The following is a 23785-nucleotide window of genomic DNA, read 5'->3' as shown; positions in this document are numbered from 1 at the left end:
AAATACCGACAGTTCAGGTTTTTAAATTCCAGTTCTTCCCATTTTTTCTAGGAAGCCTCAGTTTTCTCAAATTATTCCGGAAAAGAAAGAGATACCTCCACCAACACAGCACGTTAATAAAGCAGGAACCACGAAAAATAAGCTTAACACACCTGGATGGCTGCCCGTTTATTTGAGAACAGCTCTTTCCACAATTAAAGGTAGCAAACGTGACATCCGTAAACTACACAGCTTGCTCCACAACAACAGGGCGTAGTACAGCAGCAGGGAAGAGCACGGGGAAATCACGTTCAAGCGAGTGAGAGCAGCAGGGATGACCCTGCTGCCACTGCTGCGAAAGGCGACAGCAACCTATTACGGGGATCGGTCTTGAAAAAAAAAGCCACCAGTTCCCAGGCTTTTAAGTTCACTACCACTCGGCGCTTTCGCTGCTACAACCCGGCCTCGAAGAAGCGCTTCCCAACTATTGCAAAACGCTCCCGAGCAGGAAGTGCCGCTGGAATATTACTCGCAGGGCGCGAGTGCGGTGGGTGCAGCCACGGAAGCCAGGGCAGCCGCTCAACCAGTTTAATTTGAGCTGCTGGGAAAGGGGAAGGGTTGGGGAGGGAAAAAAAAAAAAAAAAAAAAAAAAAGAGGAAAAAACCGACCCCGACCAAAGAAACGAGCAAAACCGCGGCAGGCAGCGCGCTCCCCGGGCAGCCTCTACGAGGCTGCTCAACAGGCAGCGAAGCGCGCGGGGCTCAGCGCTGCTCCGCGCCGCCGCCCCCCGCAGACCTGCTCCGCAGCCGCACACCCAGGCCGCATTTCAGATATATAAATATATGTATTTTATTGGGGGGGGCGGTTCAGCGGCGCCGCTCCCCCCCCCGCGCACACACACACACACACACCCCGCCCCTCCCCGAGAGCCGAGGGCCGGCGACACCCCGCGGGGGTGTCCCGCCGCCGCGCCCGGGCCTGCGGCCGCCGCCCGCACTCACCGCGCCGCCCCCGCTTTGTTCCCCTGAGGAGCAGCCGCCGCCGCCGCCGCCGGTGCCTCTCCCGCCGCGGCAGCGCCGAGGCTCCCGGCGCGGCGCGGCGCGGCCCGGCGCGGCCCGGCCCTCCCCGCCGCGCCGCGCAGGGCTGACGCGGGGGGCGGCCCCGGCCCGCCTCCTCCGCGCGGCCCTGCCGAGGGGCTCGGCGGCGGCGGCCGGGCGGCCTGGCGCATGGCGGCGGCGGGACCCGCCGGGCTGAGGGCAGCGCCGGGAGGCCGCTGCCAGGACCCGCCGCGGCGGGGTCCCCGCGCGGCGTGGGCTCGGCGGGGAGTTCCCGCAAAGCGCTTCACGCAGGACTGCCAGAGCAAAGGGCCACGGAGAGCCCAAGGCACACCTCGGCTCGTCCTAACAGAAAAGAGCAAGAATTAATTAAAAAAGAAAAAAAGCACTTTTCTTTCTTTCTTTCTTTCTTTCTTTTTTTTTTTTTTAAAGCGGGATGAGGCACCTCCTCCGTGGGAGGGGGAAAGTCTAAAGCAACCAGAAAGTTTTGCTGCGCTGGGATCTCTTTGCTGCAGCTCGCAGAGGAGACGATCCATCCGGCATTCAGCTTTGCCCTGTTCCAGTTAGCTAAGTTTGCTGTCGTTCGTACTGGCCTTTATGGGCACCAAAAAGACTTTTGTCTTTTTGAATGCGGGATTGCAGAGGTTGCTTGCCTGATTTGGCTCTCCTCCCCCCCAAGTCTTGCCGTCTGGATTCATTAGCTAGGCTGTTTCCTACAGAACTGCTCTTCTATGATTATTAGAATTGCCAAATACACGTGCGCCTACCGAATGAACCGTGGACCGATGTTTCCCGGTAGAAAAGGCCTAAACGGCTGCACTTTCTTGAGAAATAACATCTCCTCCTCCGTGAGTCCTGGGGTTTCAGCAGACTGATGCAGACGGAGTTCTGGTCTGTGTCTCTGCTTCCTAGGGAGTACTGTAACGTAAACAGAAGAGTATAAACACCTGATACGCAAGAACATGCCCGTGCCGCGTAGCGTTCCTATATGGTGTGCAAAGAATCATCATCAATCCGAACATTTGAAGCGCTGACTTGCTTGTTGCGGCTCAACAAAAGTTCATCTCGCAGTTAGATTTCACTTTTGGCCATAGCCTTTCCCAAAGATCTCATCAAGGTTCAATAGAAATAATTTACTAGCCTTTCCAGCGCGGTATAGTTCTGTAAGCAACGTAATTATTGTTGGCTAAACTTCATTTGTTGCCTAAGGAAAGTACAGTATCTGTTAAAACAGCAGTGACGTTCCAGTGCAGGTGGTGCACAAGAGAAGCAAGATGCAAGCTCAGGGAAGCCAGACAAAAAGATTATCCCTTCATCAGGGTTGCTCTTTGATAATGTTTTATGTAAAGTCTGTAAAATATTAATACATCTTAGTATACTAGCCAAAGCAGTAAACATTCTGATGAGAATCACATCAATAAGTTACTTCCTGAACAGCAGTAGTTAATTTTCAACCAAATACACTTTATGTAAAAAAGTGCAGGCATGCATGCCGGCGTACGCCACTGCCCTCTTACGGATGAAATGTCTCATCTCAGAGAGGCTAGAACAGGCTATGCCAGTACTCGAAAGAGCAGGATCTGGGCTACTGTGTTCAAGCAAGGTACTCATTCTCACTTCCAGTCACACGCAAGGAACCTACCCTGTGCACATCTCTTACACGAGGAGACCTCCTGTCTCGAAACCATGCCGTTCTTAGGTACGGTTCATTACCTAGCAAGAGTCATGCAAGGAACTATTCATGCAGTAGAGAGAGTGCCTGTTGCATAAGGCAGAGAACCATTAAGAACACAAATTGAGATAAGACGCAGCACCTCTCTTCCAGCTGGTCAAATCCTTGGATTTTTACAACTGTAATTTCCATTTAAAGCATTTTCATATCTATGAAAAAATATTTTAACTTTTTTTTCATGTAATAAATTGTACTTCAGAAACTTTCAGATACAAACTTTGTTTTTTCTCTAGTCTATGCCATTTCTCTCCTTCTGGAAGCCACTGGTTGAAAAAAGAAAGAAAGTGAAGGGCTGTAGACAGAAGAGAACAGCAAAAGGCAAGAAGTCTGTCAGTAGCACAACTGGTAAGCCTGGTTTTGTATGAACATGGGTTCTGCATCCAGCATCCTTAGTGCAATAAACCTACCACATCCTCTGTACTCCTCCTTCCCCTGAGCTGATACCTTCTGTCTCTCTTATGGGCCAACCAGCCTACAAGCTTTATGTCTTCATCCCTCTCCACCAATGTAATCATTCTTTCTATTTCCCCACCCTCCCAAACCGTACTGCAATAATTCCTGTTTCTAACGCATCTCCTAGTATCTTTAGTTTTCCCTACGTCTTCAAAATAGTAGGCAGTGTATGCTGGACCTGCCTCTGAGCAATGCTGGCTAGTTGACCAGTTAGCAGGCCAAAAAGAAGAGATAACGTGACCTCTTTGAGCACTCCTTAGTAGGGATCATTTGATCTTTTCCAGATATGACCACTGTTTTCCATAAAACCTCTAGAATTTTAAAACCTTTAGAAATCTTCTGTCAGGTTTTGCCAATGAACGAAAAATAACTGGGAAGTGGGCCTGACAGATACACCATAATCATTAAATCTGTTTCCTTAGGAAATTTGACTAAAAAAAATAGTATAAGATATTTCAGAATAGCATTTCACTTATCAGCATGCAAATCTTTTGAAATGTACAGACATTTGTAATCAAATGCATTAAAGAGCAAAAGCATTAAATGCTCATTTATGCACTGAAATATATTAATGCACTGAAAAGTAAAACCAGGTCCAATCCTCTCTGTAACACTACAAAATATCACTGAAGATTATGATCTTCATAGCACGATAATCAGTATGCCTGAAAAGTAACGTTAGCAATCAGTATATTTAGATTCTTGAAACAAAACAGAGCAATTGAATACCGAGTAAGAGAAACCCTTGCCTGTGGAAATAAACATATAAATAAAATATATTTGTGAATTACATCCTCAAAATCTGAGATCACTTCAATGACTCAAAATCAAAGTAGTAAGAATCATGGAACAAGAGTGTGTCCTATCAGAAAATGTATAACAGAAGATAGGGTCTTAAGGGAGTTGTCATCTGAAATTTTTTTATTTGTAGGTTCAGTAGTGAATGTTAATGTTAATATTATTTCTACTGAAAACAATAAACACACTTTTGATTTAATATACACTTCATACTATCTTTGATAGCTATTTTTTTCCAGAAACAATAGTGTTTCACCATTAGTAACTTCCACATTAGCCCATCTTTTCCATCAATGTCAAGCACAGACCAAAAAGGTTAATCTGATTTCCTTGTAAAGTGACCTCCAGAGATGCAGCGGCAATTTCTTTTCAAAGGCTAAAGGCCAAGCAAAACTTCCACTATCATCAATTTAGTAAGAGTTCACCATACTCATGCCCATGCTGATATTACTGGATTTATATGAGCAACTATAGTATACAGTGAAGGATGACAGATTTTCTTCAATCCCTGGTGGAAATGGGCAAGGACACTCCTCCATTACTTCATGACATTGAAGAACTGTCCTTTTTCAACAAGATGTCTATGCTACATTAGTACTAGCTTTAAAATGTCTAGCTCAGTTACTGTTAGTGTAATTCTGGCAACACAGAGCTCAGCATGTTTGATACTGATCAGTCAGTTTGATGGCAAACTGAATTTTGTGCTGCCCCTTCTGCATTTTGTGTTGTGAACTGGTTGCACCAGGATCAATGACTGTAATACACAAGGGCTTCTGTTTGTGCTGTGCCGCAAGGATCTCTGCTATTATTATTCTTATATCTCTGAGGGGGAGGAAAAAGGGGTGATATGTTTTCAGTACATTTTGGCTTCTAGTTTTGGATCTTTGTTCTGTATTCAACATCTAGCTTAGGGTATAATGAAAGTTGCTGTGCTGTGTCTCAAACTTAACAAGTGAAGATGATGCTTGTTTTTTTTATTATTTTTTAGTTTCTTGCTTTCTAGAGGAGACATTTACGTATGAATATTGTGAACTAGCGCTCTGCGACAAAGTGAAGGTGGAATCATACCTTTGCACATACTTTGTTGCTTTTGTAATAACTTTCAATATGAGTCATGATCAGGGAACATGCGGAAGAAAAAAAGCATTTGTAGCGTTAAAGAGTTACCAGGCTACAACTTCTCAGGTGTTTTGCTATGCTCCTCATAACCTCACTGCATTCCTCCCAGGCTGGTCACTGGAGGACACTTCCTGGGCTGATGGGTTCTTATGATCCCTGTAGCCTCTGGCCGCAGCGCACACTGCTCTGTCCTGTAAAAATGCAGTAAGGTGCTGGGTGTGTGCAAGTGGTCAAGAACTTGATTAAAACGATCATTACACTGTTGGGAACAGAATGCCCTCACGTTATTAACCAGCAAGCCTGAAATTGCCTGTACTACCAACAAAGTTAAAGAAAGGGTAGGAAAAAATGCGTATTAAAAAAACCCAAAAAACTAGACAGCACAGCTGTGAAGGTTTTAGAAAAGACACAGCACATAGAAATGCAAGAACCTCCTGTCTAACATGTTTATGCTAAAAATCAAGTGAACTGTTTTTGTTCTTACATGCAGCTGATACGCTGCAGACCTAATCTGTATGTAGGTCCTACTACTCCTTTTGCTCCTCTAGAACTAGCACTCTGTCCACAGGAGATGTTCCTGTGCAGACAATCCTGTTCAATCCTATTCTAGGAATGTTACAATCTGATTCAGACCTGCTCTCTCAAAGATTTGCAACTAGTTCAGGATGTAGCTTTAGAATTATTGACTGCCTTGGACTTCTTGGAACACTTACATGCCCTTTTTATAGTGTGCTAGATTGTTAGCAAATTTTTAAGCTATTAAATAATTTTCCCCACCTGCAAAAGCTATGTACAAGTCACAGTGTAAAACTTCTTGATGAACTGGCTGATATTTTTCATATCAACAGTAAACTGACAACCAAATAAATGCCTAAGCAGAATTATTGTATTACTCTAGATCCAGTTCTGTCTGTTCTCAATCAGTCACTTTGGGGTGATAATGGGTTAGAGTGACTGAACTCCAATTTTATTTTTCAGAAACATTGTGACAAATGTTCTGAACTTTCAAAATACAAATATCTGAAGCAATTTGCAGGGCCCAAACTATTTTTCTTTTCCTTTTAAATATGCAAAAACATGATACAGTAAAAGACAGCAAACATTAGATGTTCATAAAACTTGATCTCCATTACCATATCTTATTACATCATTACTATGGTATCTGAAAGAAGCTGAATGCCTGGAGATTAGATGCTTGGTATGTGTACTACTTAAACAAAAAAAAAATACAATAGTGGATAGGAGGAGCTGGAAGAGCTAAGAAGAGTCAAAGGCACCTCCGTAGGTGGACTCTGCAGAGGAAAGGTTTGGTGTGGGCATAATGAGAAGTCTACATGAGTCATACCTGGTCTACAATTCCTGGTTTCTGTCTTTTGTTTGTATTTGCATTTTATACTTCCAGAAAAGTATTTCAGTTTCTCTCTCACTCTGAGACAGATTCTCACATCCTATGAGGCAGACAAAGCTAGTTAACAAATTTAATGAACAGGGAGGAAGCCACAGCACTGTGCTATTTTATCTTGTGCAGTCCTGCACTCAAGTTAGCCATTCTAGAGGCAAACATCCTTGGCCAAGGCCTGTATATCAGGGTCTCTCCTCCCAAAGTAGCAGGTTGAAATCTCTGCATTCTTCACATTTTCTCACAAAATATATCCTTAGAACATACCATTATGCACCTCTCCGTCTTTGACATTTCAACCAGCTGAGAAATGTGTGTGTCCACTAATTCTCTTTTGGTGCATCTGCACCACAATTAAATGAAAACTCAGGAAACTCTGCAGGTCTTAACAAACAGATCATTCTAAGAGCAGTTACTGCAAGGCTCCTGCATATTTACTGAAGAGCAACTCTTTACAAACCAGTTGTGCTTTTGTGCTTGTTAATGAATGAGAAACGTATAACAGCAGCAAGGATATGTCAGTACTACGGTTCATGTGAGCTTTATGGAGAGTCCTGAAATTCCTGCTGTTGTGCAAATCCAGAAATCTGCTGAAATGCACCACAGTACCCTCACATAGGTACTGTGTAATAGGTACTCTTCTGCAATGAATCTTGGTCAGCTTGGATTTTGTCCCAGAACAAAGTTAGTATGTAGCTCCCAGGCTTAAGAGCAGGGGAACAGTAAAATGCTCCGGAATGCATGCGACATCTTTCCTTATGTCTTTAGAGCAAATTCTGCAAGAAGAATTTACTAGCTTGTTTAAATTCTAAAATAAGCCATTTTAGAGTTTTGAGTGCTGCAATAGCTTGATAGCTTGCCAAAAAAAAAAAAAAAAAAAAATTTGATAGAGTTGTAATGTTAGTTTGTAAAAGCATGCTCAGCTAGTTTCTTTAAAAAGATTTACTTCCTTAAAATAGTACTTTCCTACTAAAATTGCCTGCTGGGCAGAGCTATCTGACAGGCCAGTAGAATTATCAGCATGTTTAGTTTTCAAACAGCTCTGCCACCCCTGCACAGTTTTGCTATGGTATCAACAATATGAGTTCTGTAGGTTTTCTATCAAAATAGGTTTTGTAAGAGTTTGCATACAAAGATATAAATATCAAAATAGGTTACAAAATTTGAAGTGCATTAACGTTTCTCTCCAGAAGTAGTCAAAACAGTATCCTTACCCAGGGTAACGCACTTCCTTTGAATGAAGCATTCCTTTTTGGAACAGATCTTCAGATACATGGAAAGTTGCATTTTAATTAGCACAAATTAATTAGCAAACTAGCACAAATTTAAATAATTAGCGCAAATTATAACCCTTGTATGGTCTGAAAGCTACAGAAGCCCCCTTCATAGCATCAGGTATCTGCAATCTCAGGTACACTTAAAGCATATAGGCAGAGGTTCAGATGCGATCAATGTACTATCATTTTCTTGTATAATGTTTTAGAAGCAAAAAGCAAGAATTTCCAACAAAGCTTGATTCTGAAGAAAAATTTCCTACATGAAACCTTGGCAAATTTTGAATTATACTGGGATGAAGGTAGGGAAATAAAGGGACAGCGTTTGTGTCAGACAAACTGTCTTTATATATTTAGCAATTGTCAATGCTTAATAAAATAAGAAAAGTCCCCATACATTGCCACTAACCTCCACCTATGCCAGGAAGAAGCAAAAGAATCAGGGGAGTAATCCTTCCTTCTCCCTTTTCCTTGTCAAAATTCCTATGAGAAGTTGTTTGTGGTTGCCTAATTTACTGTCTGACTTGCTGTGTTATTCTTGTCATTGTATTACTTCTGCTACCATAGTTCTGTTCTGCAAATGGGGGAGTATAAAAAAAAAACCCTTTTACTATACAAGTATAGTATACAAAAATATAGTCTACTATACAAAAAACTCTTACTTATTCAAAATAAGATTAAGGAAGTGAGGTGAATTTATGGAGTATTCATGGCAGTACTTTGGATTTCTTTTATAAAGCTTGGGACTTGGCTTGGCTTTCAAGTTGATAAAAACACTGAGACACAAAATGAATCCTCTCAGGCTTCTGGCACTACAAGGCTATATAATTGCTTTAGGTTTGCCTTTTTTTTTTCTCTCTCTCTCTCTCTTTTTTTTTTTTTTTTTTTTTTTTTTGTAATTTGTGTCACTTTCACTCCCACACATCTGGCAAGAGACCTCTCTGCACTGGCTTAGTTTAAAAACTTATCTCATAGATCACTACTAGCAATCAATTCCAGCCTTTGTACTTATATTGCCCCATAGCCTGGAGTCACTGATTTTGTGGAACCAGGAATTTGGTCTATAAAATATTTACTCACAACAAGAAAAAAGAAATCCCCCCAAACTGACCCTCTAGCTCTTTGTTTGTGAAGCTGACTCTGAAAATGTAAATCATATCAAACTGATTTCTGCGGGCCAAAGAAAGCAGGCAGCTGGATTCCATCCCCTTTAGCTAGGCACCAGCCCTTAAATATCTCTTGAATATACTTTTTTATGAGCTACAGTCAAACTCATTTTCAATTATTATTTTCCCACATGTCCCTGAAATGCAGACACCAACTCTGCATGTGGATGTGACTAGGGCACTGACAATGGATAAATATGCCAAAAATCTGTTAGCAAGCTCTGCTCCAAACTGCTAACACATTTCTACCACCATTCTTCTCTACAGTCACACCTCCACCAAAAAAATGGGTGTATTTTTCTTCCATGTCACAGTCCTTAAATATAGATAAGGCAGCTGTGGTCAAAAAATTTGTCAGCAAATGCTCTGTGCTAGGTGTTTTCCTGTATGCTAGTTCAGATTAGGTGCTGAGCATTTTTCTGCTGTTACAGATACAGTTGGAGGCATTTTTATTGATAGTATTTATTGTACTGTTCCTTTTTATACAACAGTGATGTGGAACACGAAAGCCAACTCACCTCATACATTGAGGACTGCAACTTACAATGAAAAAGCCTGAAAAGCGAAGAATAGGTAAAACAAAGAAGGGAGACAATGACTAGCGTAGATTCAGTTCTCTCTGCAAAATAAATTAAACAATTTGCTGCACAGCAAACAAAGGGAGAATTCCCAGGACTAACCCACAGATCCCCAGTCTTGTGACCTATCTCCTAGAATACCCTAAAGGAGCATGACCAGATTTAATAATGACCAACACCGGTTGCTGGGCAGCAGAGACATTCCCTAGCTGTGGGGAAAATTGGTATGGAGAAGCTTGAGATGCAATGTACACTACTAACCCTCCACTCCTGGTCATCAGATTTCAAAAGAAAAATTGGCAACTGACAGGTAATAAAAACAGAATATTCTCCAAGAGTCCCAACAATCCTTCATGAATACTTTATCACAGCAAAAAACATAGCAGAGTAAAAACAAACAGATAGCAGATAACTAACTTGAAATGTCTTCCCTTTCTATTTTTCATAGGACAGATTAACAGTGTTTTGACCTTATGTGGTGTTACATATCATGAAACATGGTCGTTTTAACCAAAATACTAGGTTTCCCAGATGATAACCAAGAACAAGCTGTAACTTTTTTTTTTTTTTTTTTTTTTTGTCATTTTTATTTTCACTTTCCCAAGTGGATAGCACTTCTGAGTGCTTGGAAGTGTTTATTAATCAATCCCGATATGTATCCACATATGCTGCCAATTTAAATGCGTTTAGCCCGTTATAGCTGCTGCGGGAACCTTTATTCACTTTCATTGACTTTGGGGGAGATAAGTCAGAAACAGTACTGGTTTAATGCCATTTTTTGTATTTACTTGGCAAATACTCATGTCGATTTAAAAGTTCTCATGGGAGGTGTCAAGAGGTCACTGACATTTTCCTGGGCAAGGAAGGGAGAGTGGTTGAAACCTTGGCATTCTTGTTGCTTTCTTTAATGTTGTTCTTCATTTGATTAGTGCTGTACTAGGCACTTTCCCCCCAGCTGCCATTAGAAGAGGGAGTGAGAGAATGTAAAAATGTTAGTAAGAAATGTGCCAAGAGCCACAGAAAGGGCTTCCCTGCTGTTTTATTCGACTAATTCTAGGTCTGGGTAACAGTAAACTTTCTGTCACAGAGAATGTGTGTATTAGATGATATATTCTATACCCTTAACATTCCCAAATTCTTTCAGCACATTCTTTTCAGTTCATTCTATTATTCTACAATGTCTTATGTCTAAGGCTCACAAAGCCTTCCAACCTCTCTGTTATGAAATGGCAAGAAAATACAGTTCCCTTAGGCTCAAAAACTATCAGGGTTTGATTTGCAGAAGTGAGGCACCTACAATTTCCATTAATATCAATGGAATTGTAGGTGAGCAGTATTTTTCAAACATGACTAAGTGTCCAGAAATTTTAAAGAAAATAAAAAGGCACCCAACATCTTATAGGCCTTGTACCCAAGGCTTCCAGATTTAAACTGATAATAACCCAGCTGAAGTAGCAGACACAGCTTTATTAAAGCTAGTGACTGCAGGAAGGGATTTGACCTGTTTCATACTACAGATTAGTGCAGTTCCCCACAAAAGACCCCACACTTTATCATACATCAGAACAACAATTTCTCAATTTCCAGACTTTAAAATGGTTTCGATAACATTAATCCAAAGAAATATACAACATTTCTCACCATTTTAACTGCTGAAAAACAAAATAAAACATCACTGGAGAGTTTCACCAGCAAGTGAAAACAAAAATAGCTTTAAGTAATTACATGACCCCATCCTTTTGGTGGAGATTACTATCACGTGGCAGAACAAGCAGAATGGAAGATGTGCTCATGGTCTCACCAGCTGCAGTTTGAAGTCACGAGACTTGGCTCTAACTGACCTTCTCAGCAGCTTAATCAAGGATGCTATGCTTTGTACTGAAGCATGAGCTTGGGCCCACATTTCAGTCTGCTGGATCTAACAATCTTAAGCAAATGAAAAGAATAGACAGCTGAGAGCAGTAGCATCTTAGAAAATCACAATGAGATCTGACAGAAGTTAAAGCAAGCTTCAGAACTTGGACAGGTTAGAAGCTTTACTAGGCTTGAGGGTTAGGGAGAGCTTATCATTATGCTCACTCATGCTCCACTGTTGTACATATAGCTAAATATTAATGGTGGAAAATCCTTCCATCACCAGTCTAAGCAGACTAGTTACTGGTAGTATCCCTGTATGGTTGACAAAGGCCATGGGCCAGGACTGAAACGTGTCTTGGGGTCAGAATTTGCTGGAGTGACCTTCTGGAAAAACAAGATTGCTCAGTGTAGAGGCACTACAAATAATAGTGAATTAAGTTATTTAGGGCCCTGAGATCATTAATGGACATTAAAGTTCACGGTGGAACAGAGTACTATTCCATGCAATCAGTAAGCTGCTTAACATCTGAAAAATACCCTATTATTTGTAGCTAAGACTCACATCAGAGATGTTTTATTACTGTAGAAAAAAATCTTCACATATGTTTAACTAACAATTTAGAAGGCCAATGTTTTGCTAAGCTTTCAAAACAATTGATTATGAAATACTAAAAAAACCTAACATTTCTTATAATTAAAAAGGCAAAAAGTGTGTCAAGTGTAAGTCCAAATCTATGCTACTGAGAAGCTCTACTACCATGATACTTTTCTCCTTTTGACATTCTCTGACAGTCTGAAAAACAAGACTGTAAAATACTCTAAACTGCCATTTAAGTTAACAAAATTAATGCCAGTGGGAAAGGATTAACTAAGTGTGCTACAATAATTGCAAACTACATGCAATTTCTTACTGTCTTTTAGACGTCTTTATCAAGAGTTGTTATGGCTTAATACAAAAGCAAGAAATAGAATATATAGAAAATACACCAGCTATACTAGTTTATAAAAAAAGGAGGCTACCTGTCCCTTTAGCAGTGATCATATTAGTCTGGATCCACAACAGAGAGCTCCAATTATTAATAGTGTCTCAAGTTTTCTAGCTTTTTGATACCTCACCAAATTAGTCAGTTCTTCAGAAAAAGGCTAGGCTACATACATTACTTTTTCAAAACTACTCTGATAACATCTAAAATAGGTCTAGCAGCAATAAAACAAAAAGCAATGAGAGCTCTTGACTGCTGATGGGGAAATTGACAGAAGGAAGAAAAAACATCTAAAGTTATGTAAAAGCAATCTCAAGCCAGCTTGAGATTTAATGTTTTATTAAAATGGAGATAGAACCACAGAGGTTTTGCCTTAAATCTGAATCAAGGGAAATTGATAGTTGATATCCTATATTCAGGATACAGCAAAAAATGCATACTTCATCGCTTTCTTTAGAGAAAAGATTAATATCAGGACTGTCTGTAGGATACAGTAAGAATCAGGATACGTCAAGGACTTGATTATGGTTCCATTATACTCAAAGCGCATCTGCATCAGCTTGAGACACAGTGCTATTTAAAGTCAAACTTTAATTTCTCCTGGCTGACTACAGCCCCTAAGGGAACATTCATCAGCCAAGCGTAAGTGACTCATACAGTGCTCCCGCCTCACACTTGATACAGGCAACCTCGGGGATGACACAGAAGAGACCTGTCATAGCCATTCCGAAGCTAAGCAACTACTGCTTCCGCTAGAGTTTCCCCCTGGGCCAGCCACCTCTTTTTGGCCTTTGTTGTGCAGCTAATGTGAAAAAAATCCTCAACAATTCAAGTCCCTGTGAGTCAACGACTGCAAAGTTAAAAAGTTAGTGGAATCAGTGATTTAACTAAATCACATCTTAGTTTGAAAATGTCTTGGAAATAAAACCTGGAAGAGTGAGCCAGATCAGAGGTGCTCGAGACAAGCAGTTTAGCAGCTGCCGAACTCTTACCCGTGTATATCACAAGCAAGTACAAATTAATATTATCTATATGGAAGTAATTCAATTAAGGCTGAAGTCAGTTGCTGAAGAAGTGTTTTTAAGACTCTTGCACAAGTCAGCTGTTCAAACTGATACTATTTGAAGTGATACTCATCATCTCAACTAGAAAGCACATTAACCTGGAAATACATTTGAAGTATTGCATTAAAACATAAGTTTAATTTAAAGGGAGAAGCTCTTTATGGATTTTAAAAGCAGTATTTGCACTCTGTAAATTGTTCTATCTAGACTGCTATGATAAAAATAGCAAAACCAAGTGCTCTAGAAATGGTAATACTTGGATTGCATTTTATACTAAATTTTAGTTTACATGGTTTTCATTTTTAACTCATTAATGAAAAGGGGAAACACCAAGAGCTAAGGTGAGACCTGAGAAAGTCTAGGATTATTTGAGAAGAAAACAAGTCTAAAAGGATTGAAAATAAAGTTTCTGTATTTCCATTTGGTATTTATGCTTAGGGTTTTCAGAACATAAAATAACTTACAGGAACCTAAGAATTTCCATGCTCAGACTCATCATCTACCAGCTTCAGTACCCTCCCTGCCTAGAGCACCAGCTAGCGTCCTATCTTTGCAAGAAAAGCGCAATCTTTCCTCCCTCCTGATTCCAGTCCCCCTGTATGTTCCTTGGGGATAATTTGTCTTCTGTAACGGTGATTTCTTTGCTGCCCCCTTCAATAGCTAAAACCCGATACAAAGCAATGGAGGCATACCGGTTTGCACCTGCTCCACATTCATGATACTTGCTAACGTGGGGATTTCTGCATGCTCCCAGAAGGGCACTGCACACACCTATCCCCACTGCCACAGTCTTGCTGCCACCTGGCCCTCCTACAGGTTGGCACCAAATCTCACAGCTGTGGGCAGGTGGTCCCATCTGGTGCACAGGCTCCAGAGACCAGCTATCACTGAGGAACAGCAGGGCAGAGATGAAACTGGCCTCTCATGAGGGAAAAATCCCATCAGTAAACACTGACGAAGAAATGGGAGGCATTAGATTTGCAGGTGATCTGGGGAGAAGGCAGTGGTTTTGGAGAGACATCAGAAGAGGTACATACAAACTGCACGTATGCGATCTCCAGAACAGAATACTGATTTCTCTTGCCTCAGAAGAGGAAATGAATGCACACTTCTGCATCTTGCACATTATGGTGTGACAAAAGCCCAACTGTCCATCAGTTTTTACCGCCTATGAAATGTATATTCCCTATAATAAAATTAAATTAATTATACTTTGCTATGGCAAACTAAGGTGAGATCCTTAAAAAGAAGGAGGTGCCTGAAGTGAGCCTGCTTACGAATCCAGGCATCTGAATACAAGATTACGAATCTTACCTCTCCACATCTATCTGCCTAAGGGGGAAAGGAGCTTAAGCATTCATCAGAAAAATTTCCCTATTCGTTTGGAGTTCAACTGTTTGCATACTCTGGACTTTACCTTATGAGAGTGATGGCACCTCCAATCTTTTCTCTGCTGTACATAGCTGATCCACACCTCATGTCCAGAACTCAGACTCAGGAGGCTTCCTCAGACTCAGGAGTTCAAATCCACATCTCCTGCCTCTACAGCACAGCATCTGAGAAAAAAATACTTACTGCTTAGCACTTGACCTCCTCCCCCAGATAGTCTAAAGGTCACACAGGACAGCAATAGTGGTATGGACTGGCACTCGAATTTTTCGAGCAAGATGGGACAACCCAGTTGTTGTAGTTGCCAATAGAGACACATTATTTAGTATTGCAGATGCATGGATGTAGAAGTACTTAAGGAGTATCTAAATTGAATATCTGGTGTCCTCACAAATCATTAGGCATGTTATACATTGTGCTTTGAGAGTATAACTCCTTTAAGAGCAGAATATTCTTCTCTCTTAATCTTGACCTCTAACATTAATCCTCTGCTCATTATATATATATTTTTAAATGTGATGTAAACCTAATCCCAGTAGTTCAGTAACAGCCCTTTTTATAAAGTCAACTAAATATCTCTCTCATTCAAGAATGAGAAGGCAGCAAATAGTAACAAAGGCTAAAAAGCTTGTTTGACATTAGCATGAACATAGACCCAAAATAAAGCTTTCAACTAAAATTGTATGATTTATTTGATGATCTTTTGATTGTAAAAGGGTCTGATAGCATGTTAGTGAAGTGTTCTTCATCAAATGGAATATTCAGGACTTTGTAATAACTGCACAATTTTAGAGAAACTTTTCTCCCATTTTTTAACCCTAAGTCAAATATATCGCTATGGTTTTTCATCCAGAATTTCATAGATCTGCAAGATGTCGGGACAGTGCTGTGCTCTGCATCCTCCTGGTTATTGCTGCCCACTGGTCTTCCTTGCTGTCTCAGTGCGGTTCTGTATAATGCCCAGGCAGGTGAGGCTGCACCACAGGTATGGTACTGTTTATCACCATAAAGATAGACTGTAACAAGGTAGCTGTGTATGAGTAAGCTAAGCAGTACGCAGTTGGGGAAGCACACTGAGAACGGAAGTTTAGTCATCAGTACTTAAAAAAATTACTTAGAATCTAACTTTTCTTTGACCTAAATATACTGCAGTAATATGCTTGACTATATACAACAGAAAGTTGCTCTATTAAGAACCTATTTGAATGAACATACAGCATTCCTGCATAAATCATAGAAGGGAGACACATATGCACTAGAAGCTGAAATATTAATTACTGCTAAATGTTGTAGATAACAGGATTCTACATGCTTTCATAGATAAGAGTATTGATCACTTGGCCTCTGTTTTGACCAGCCATTCACTTATCAGAAACATCGCAGAAATGGTAGTTACCTGTTTTGAGTCTGACGCCAGTCGCCTAACTAGGTAATACACTTCTCTGAAGCACCTTCTAGTAATAACTTCAGATACACCCTCGCAGCTGAGCAAATGGGAGAGCGAAAGCCTCTTCAGGCTTTTTTCTTTGAAACTGCTTCTGGGCACCGATCATCAGTCAGGCTGGGATTACTCTACCTGTTCAGCTGGAAACACCGCAGGCTGGAACAGCCAAGGCTTCATCTTCCCACCGCAGGCTATGGAGACGGGATTTTTTAGTTCTGTACAGCCGCTTGGTCTTCGTTGCTTTCTACAGAAGGCCAGGAAGCTCAAGGCACACGCACGGCTATGAACAGCACGGCTAACCAGAAAATTCCAGTGATTACACCTGCAAGGCAACGCACACAGGCGTGCGCAGGGATTTCTTTCTTTGTAGGTTCCTCACCTTAACTACAGTTGGCTCCAGGGGTCAAGATTAAACACAACGAGGACAGGCACCTAGCATAAAGTAGATTACGGAGCACGTTTTGAGCCAAAAATACTATTCTACCAAAATCTCAATTTGCCATTAGATTTACAACGGAAAATTCTTTATAGTGAGTGTAAAATTATTAATTGAAGCCTAATACTTAACAGCTAATTTCAATAATTTATTATTCTATATTATTCAATAAATCATCCTGGAAAGTCAGTCCTTGATGCTGTTACAGTGTACATTAATAGGGCTTTAATATTTGAAGTAAGAATATTACTTTAGCAGACAAACTTATTTACTGTGTCAATTTTAAATTAGCTCCGAGGGATTTGAAGGATACTCATTGGTCGGCAGGTTTGAAGATTATTCTCCATGAAGAGCTGTGCAGAATCTGCCTATTTTTCAAATCATTAGTTGGTAAAAAGCTTTACATCTGTAAAGCTTGAAGCCTGCAGATTATGTCAAGACATGTTTTAGTCCTATCAGAAGCAAGCCAGCACACTGCATAAGAAATGAAGAATGTCAGCAACAACATGATTTCAATTTTAAAAGAATTAACCTCCCTCCCTAACCCTTCTTGACTTCAGGAAGGAAAATTAACAGTTGTAGAGCAGAAGCATAACACAGTTTACTGGTTGGTATATATATATATATTTAATTTCCATATAATTAATCCACACTCCTTTAAATCTAAAGTTTTGGGTCCCCCTTCACAAGTGTGTATGAGATAATTTGAAAAAACAAATCTAAATAAAAATAACGCAGAATAATTCCTCATTATTCAGAGTGTAAATGTCATTGATGATGTGGCTCATGAAGACCACTTTACTGCTGAACAGTCTATTGCCAGAGGAGTGGAAGGAGGGAAGTCTAGTGAAAAGCTGCAAAAATTGAAGGAACTTAAAAAAAAGAAAAAGGCAAATAAACAGAAGGAAGGGCAAAAGGAACGGAAGCACATAGGGCAGAACCAGCACTGTTTCCAGCAATGAACATACTTTCTCATTAGAGGAAGCAGTAGCTGCTGATCAAGTAAATAATGATATCCAAAATGTAGTCAATATATTAAAAGCATTTACTAGTAATTATCTTTTCAGAGCTCTCATTGCAGGTTCCCAGGATACAGCTGAAATAGCCTAGAATTTGGTCTACCTTCAAGAATCATATGTTAAAAAGATAAAGCAAAAAACCCCCCAAACCACTTTTCAGTGGCCAAAATTTTAATAACACAATAAAACAGTTATACAAAAAACATGTACATATTTTGACAGTTATAAATAATATACATACTAGATTTAACTCTGTGGAGAAGTAACTTTAGACAATTTCAGATTATTCTGACTGGCTGTTACTTCAGTGGCTGAGAAAAAAAAAATCTACTTTCTCCAATAGGGCAGTTGGAAGTTTGACAGTTCCTTTCACCTGTAACAAGCGACTATTGTACAAGTAAAGCTAGTATAGCTTTTCCAGAGACAAGAATCAGAGAACAACCATATGCCTAACTTCTGCTCTGTACGATACTGCTCTGCTAAAGGGAACAGCACAAGGAGAGGTGGGCATAAGAAATGTTTGTTTTCCTTTCCCAGATTGTGGTGAGGAAACCAAGCTACAAAACATTAGCCAAAAGTTGACAAGCGTCATATAGCATTTGTGCCTGCAGTATTTTATTTTCATCCTTGTGGCTGCCGGAACTCAGAGTATATCAGCAGGACTTTAGAAACAAACAAACAAACAAATAAATCCTAAGAAACCCTTTCAACTGCTTACAATATTATCACTATCCAAATTGCAAAATTCAAAGAAATAAATAACTGAGATCTTGGGGAACAGACAGAGAAGGGGGAAGAGGAAGAAAAATATTGGAAAAAAGATCCTCTAGCTCCAGATGAATTGCATAATCAAGAAAATTCAGACATTTCAATGATGACTGAATTATCACTTTGCGTCAGTTTGGAAACATCCATTTGGAAACATCAAGATATTTCAGATGACGCTGGTTAAGTAGTGACAGAAGCCTTAAGCTTCAAAATAAAATATACTTTTATTAAATAAAAAGTGAAATACTCAAACTAGACCACTAAATTAAGGTGTTATTACATACAGCCACAAGGGTCAATAAAAATGAAGTAACTTCCGAATGTAGGCGTAAAGAGCATGCAGGTGAACAGCCAGAAGCGGGTACTTTCACAACATGGAAATCCTTCCAATTGGTTTCTCATCCTAGCAGCCAATTGCTGAGATGGCAAAGATTCTGTATTACATGATAGGTCTCAGGTTTGTGTCAGAACATCTTCAGGCATTCTTCTCTGTACTTCAGTGTGAATTTGGAAGATGTTTGGAAGATGGACGTATGTTTTCTCATTTTGGGCAAGAAATTATTAATGAACACATATGCAAGAACACAAAAAAATGTAAAAATATCTCAATTTAAAAGGTATGTTCCCCCGCCCCTTTTCATACAATCAACATGCTTTTCTTGCATCTTCTTTTTCCTGCCCCACGTTACAATTTCCTGCTACAACTGTTATTCCACTGTGCAGAGTTCAAACACTGATATATAGTAGAGTGTTAAAGAATTTCCTGAGTCAGATTTATTCATCATTATCTGTAAAAAGCAGAGGGGGGAGGGGAAAAGGAGGCACAAGATAAAAATCAGCCTGGAGTACAAAAACAAAAACTTAGAGAAACAATTCAATAAGCAATAATAGAAGAATTCATTAAGTAAAAGTCAGAAATGAAGATGTGACTGATACCAAAACTGCCTTGAAAGCACTAGAGCTACAAATAGTGAACAACAGTGAACATGTTTATTACTGAATTTAAGGTAGTTGCATCTCAAATTGCCTGCTTCACTTAGTCTTACATAAGAAGCTGTCAACACATGGCAATGCTCTTAATAAAGAAAAATACAGATTTTTTTAAAAAATTCTTCGTGAGGAGCATAAAACTTGGCAGTAGCTCCTGAATATGCTTCCGATTGTCACTTGCCCTCTATTAACCTTTATTAGCACAGTTCTTTCCTTTTCAAATCTCCAAAATACAGAAATATTTTCCTCTTTACATTTTCATACACTACCACACGTTTGTAAAATGAAGCTATTAAGAAACAGGAACTTGTTAATCAGCATTTGGCAAGATCAAAGTCAGCTCATTTTAATAGGATTCACTCAGACAACAATTTACAATTTAAAAGTATGCCAAACATTTTCAGCAAATTGTCATTTTAAGCCTTTAGTACTAGCTTTAAAATATCCTTAATGCAAAGCGTTAAGGAAAAGAAACTGGTACAGTGTCTGTTCCTCCCCACTGCCATTCTACATTGTCAGTCTCCTGGATGCTTGAAAGAATAACCACCACAATATGTCTTACAATTCTGTTACGTCAATCAACTGTGGTTGAAAGAAGATTTTTCAAACATTGATTTTTGTCATACTTTTATAACACAGAGTGAAACCCACATGTACTGGTGTTCTGATTGACTGAACTGCTCTGCAACAATGGCAAAGAAAAATTGGGAAAATATAAACAGTGATTTATGTTAGGAGTTCCCCTTGCATTTTTTAATTAAAAATTAGTGTTTTAAGAACTAGTTTAAGAGTTTTTTTCCCCAAAAGCATTTATATATTAACACCTTAAAGTCATAATTAGAATACTCTTACTTGACCCTTTATTCGCTTGCTATTGCAACAGATTTGTAAAAGACATTAAAATATGCAGAAAATAAAATGTTGTGTAACATGTATTTAAAAAATTTAAATATGTAATGCATTAAATAAATGATCAATATATTAACAACACATTAAATTTCCAATGTCTATACAAATTTGAGCTATTTCAGACTTCTATTTCCCCCCCCCCCCCCCAGTACAGGCTTTCATCATTAGAAAGCCAAAACTACATAACTGCAAATTATTTCTTGGCACCAGTGTTTCTCATTGATAATGGGCTGTGTGGTATCTCCTGCAGTGACCTTCTGAAGACCCTGAGTAACTGCCCATTCACTTAGTAAACTGCTAATCTAGGGAGGCTCCCACTAAAACAAGTTATCTTCATGTATCAGTGAACTGCCTGAAAACTAAGATAGATCAGATCTCCCCCCCAAGTTCTTCTAGGCAATGACAACTATACAATAAAGAACCAAATGAAGCCTTCCTCTCAGAAAAGTAGTGACAACGGTTCAGGTAACACTGCAGTTCATTGAAAGAGCAGTTCTGGAAAGGACAGTATTACTTTAGTTTTTAAAAAGAAAGATCACTATCTCTTAAAATTATTTGCAACTCTGAAAGCTTTATTCTAGTCTTTGATGTTCCCTAACTAAATGACCATTTTCCAGAAATTAAATAATTATATTTCACCTTTAAGAGGACACCTGTTATTATTATAGGTGACTGTGTATCCTGTTAAATCAGTGGTCAGTGTGCTTTATCAAAGTTTGCCATGCTTTGCTGCAGTAATGAAAATATCTGTTGTGCAAAAAAGTGAGTTTTATCAATTTAACCAATCATTATAACTACAAAGCACAGAGATGGTTTAAAAGTATATTAGAACCTATTGTATATAACCAAGAAAAAAACCTGTAACAAAGACAACCCATAATTGCCAATATTTGTTTGATTACCTTCCTGGTAGGCTCCGTCTGCCATTACTAGATGAAGTATTTTGGCATACAGGTGTTTGTGTTCATTTCCCAGAATAGTTTGAACTATAGTTGAGCAAGCATCAATATTTTCATCTTCATCTTCATGTATAGCCTAGGAGAAAGAACAATCTCAGTGGCCAAATTTAAAATGTAAAAATACGTATAAAATTTAATAGTTCACAGATTTTTTCAATGCAATTCATGGTTAAACCCAAAGCTTTCCTTTTTGATCCACTAGCATGGAGTTTTCTGTGTTAATTCTTCTGCATGTTGAAACAAAATAAGAGTCTAAAGAAATGTGTTAATTCTTGTCACATCATGCCATTAGTTACTAGTAAACAAGTCTTAAGTGCATTCATCTTGTCTCTTAAAATATTTCCCACTTGAGGTTATTTTACCAACCTTTATTTTATCATAAACTTCAATGAATTTATCAAAGCCTATTTCCTGCTCCAGGTTATATCTCAGCTCTTCCAAATGGCTGAAGACACTATCACATTCTTCACATTCACTGGCAAGCTCTCCATCACTGTTATCTATAAGAGAAAGAATGAGCAATGGTAAAATAAATAAATAAATAAATAGAGAAGTTGTCCTACATTCTGAATATGTTGTTTCAATGTTCCTGAATTTGACATCTACACAGACCTCTAAATCTAATGAAAACAGCTAAGCTCAAGAGTGTTTAATGACACAGACAGATGTCCTGAACAACCTACAAAGAAAAAGGGACAGTCTTAACAGAGTCAATACATTCTGAATCCCAAATGGGAAGCACCAAGCTATCTTCTCCAAGAAGGGTTCAGTGGCTGTAATTAACAATAGAAGATAGAATGCTTATGTAAAATCCTATTAGCCAACATTCTCAATAAGTACTTGATTTATGAGGGACTCTACTTGCATACCCGATCTACATTAAAAATGTATATTACTTGTTTATTTTACTTTAAAACACTCACCAAAATGCATTTAGATTGGAGCATTATTTTACAGGAATATTTATAGATCTTCAATTTAAGGTTGTCCTCAATAATATAAAGTGACACAATAGCTATGGGTTAATTATTTTATACATCTTTTTATAAGCACACACTATTTTAAAACAGTAGTAAAATACTGACATTTCAACCAGAATTTTAGAAACAGAACTGACACTTTAGTACACCACTGTGTATTGCTAATACAAAAAAAATGTTACTACTTTTAGAGTTTTGTATCATTTTTTGTTTGACTGCATTGGTAGCTATTTTGGGAGAAGGACAAGGTTAACAACTTCACATTCCTTTTGAGTGCCTGTTGAATTAATTAATTCTAATATTAGCTGGATCCCAGGCATTCCAGTCATGTCAACTACTATTTATTTGTCCACTCTTACACTGCAGTAATGAATTATTCATCAAAAAAAAAAAAAAGTGTCTTTGATCTTCCTTGAAGACAGGTTTTAAATGACTAGAGAAAAAGATTTATGATCAGTGCCTAACAAATACAAACAGCCAACATTTAATTTACAGCTCTGATTGTTGCTTAGATGTTGACCTTGACATTCAGAATATGTAAATACTTGTTTTCTCTAACTTTTATACAAAAGTTATTAATTAGACCTTTACCTTATTATAAGCATAAAATACAAAATTCTTCTGTGTTTGTACTGTTAACATCAGTAAACAAGTCTTACAGATAAAAAGACAGATAAAAACAGATATCAGAGATCATACCTGACTGCCATTCTTCATTAAGTGCACTTTCACTGCTGGGGTTATTTTCATCTTCTTCATCCAGCTCTGTACCATTTGTTATGCATTCCATAGCATTGGCCTTTAAAGTAGATTCCTCCTCTTCACTGAATTCCTCGCTAGGCTGCTCCCTAAGCAACTGTTCCATTGAGGCCCGAAGTTCCTGCAAATCTGTATCTGCCTCCCCAAACATACTAAAATAAAGTGATACAAGATTATGTAATTAATATCCTACAAGATAAACTCTGTTCGAAGAGTTCCTCTCATTTATTAAGCCATCCAGAATAGCTGAAAAATATTTTGAATATATAACTTTTTTCTGTCATACCACTGGTCTAAATAAAGAAATTGGCACTTTCTACAGATCTTTATGTTCTTAAACCATTATGATTACAGCACCATTACCACTATACCATGCAAGACACAGGGAATAAAGATCTGCCTAAACAGACAATGGATAAGGCAAAAGCTCTGAGCAGGCTAAGGGGAAGGGTGGCAGGAATAACAAAGCAGGATCTGTGGCTTTTTGTAAAAACAGTGTAGTTTTTCAGAGCACTCTGTATACATGTGGGATTAAAAAAAAATCCATTAAGATGACAATTAGATAAATTTAATAAATGGGCAGTAGAGGTTGACAGAAGGGGCCAACAGTACAAGAAGTAAGTATCTTTAAAATGAAGCAGAGAGGTAATGGGCTACAGCGAAGCAATTAAGTGG

The 23785-nt window shown here is 38.9% G+C and overlaps 2 protein-coding genes across 10 annotated transcripts in view; both read right to left on the bottom strand.

The window, feature by feature from the left end:
• The window catches only part of SH3RF1 (SH3 domain containing ring finger 1), an 84150-nt gene extending 83107 nt beyond the window's left edge, over nt 1-1043 (bottom strand). The window contains exon 1 of one of the 2 annotated variants that reach the window (XM_062574693.1): nt 981-1043. The gene's annotated coding sequence lies outside the window, so the exon portion shown is untranslated. Of the gene's footprint in view, nt 1-152; nt 240-980 lie in introns of those variants that run through there. The other variant, XM_062574694.1, reaches the window with a different exon arrangement.
• A 17675-nt stretch (nt 1044-18718) lies between these two features.
• NEK1 (NIMA related kinase 1) overlaps nt 18719-23785 on the bottom strand; it is a 50325-nt gene continuing 45258 nt past the window's right edge. For all 8 annotated transcript variants that reach the window (XM_062573777.1, XM_062573776.1, XM_062573779.1 and 5 more), the window contains 4 exons: nt 23051-23262; nt 21738-21871; nt 21315-21447; nt 18719-19301 (listed from right to left, as the gene is read on the bottom strand). In XM_062573777.1, coding sequence (XP_062429761.1) covers nt 19288-19301; nt 21315-21447; nt 21738-21871; nt 23051-23262 — 493 coding nt within the window. In that variant the 3' untranslated portion in view covers nt 18719-19287. The remainder of the gene's footprint in view (nt 19302-21314; nt 21448-21737; nt 21872-23050; nt 23263-23785) is intronic.

The sequence above is a fragment of the Rhea pennata genome, chromosome 4, assembly GCF_028389875.1.
Source record: "Rhea pennata isolate bPtePen1 chromosome 4, bPtePen1.pri, whole genome shotgun sequence".
Classification (NCBI taxonomy): domain Eukaryota; kingdom Metazoa; phylum Chordata; class Aves; order Rheiformes; family Rheidae; genus Rhea; species Rhea pennata.
The sequence above is the reverse complement of the archived record's forward strand: the minus strand, read 5'-3'. Positions and strand labels throughout refer to the sequence as shown.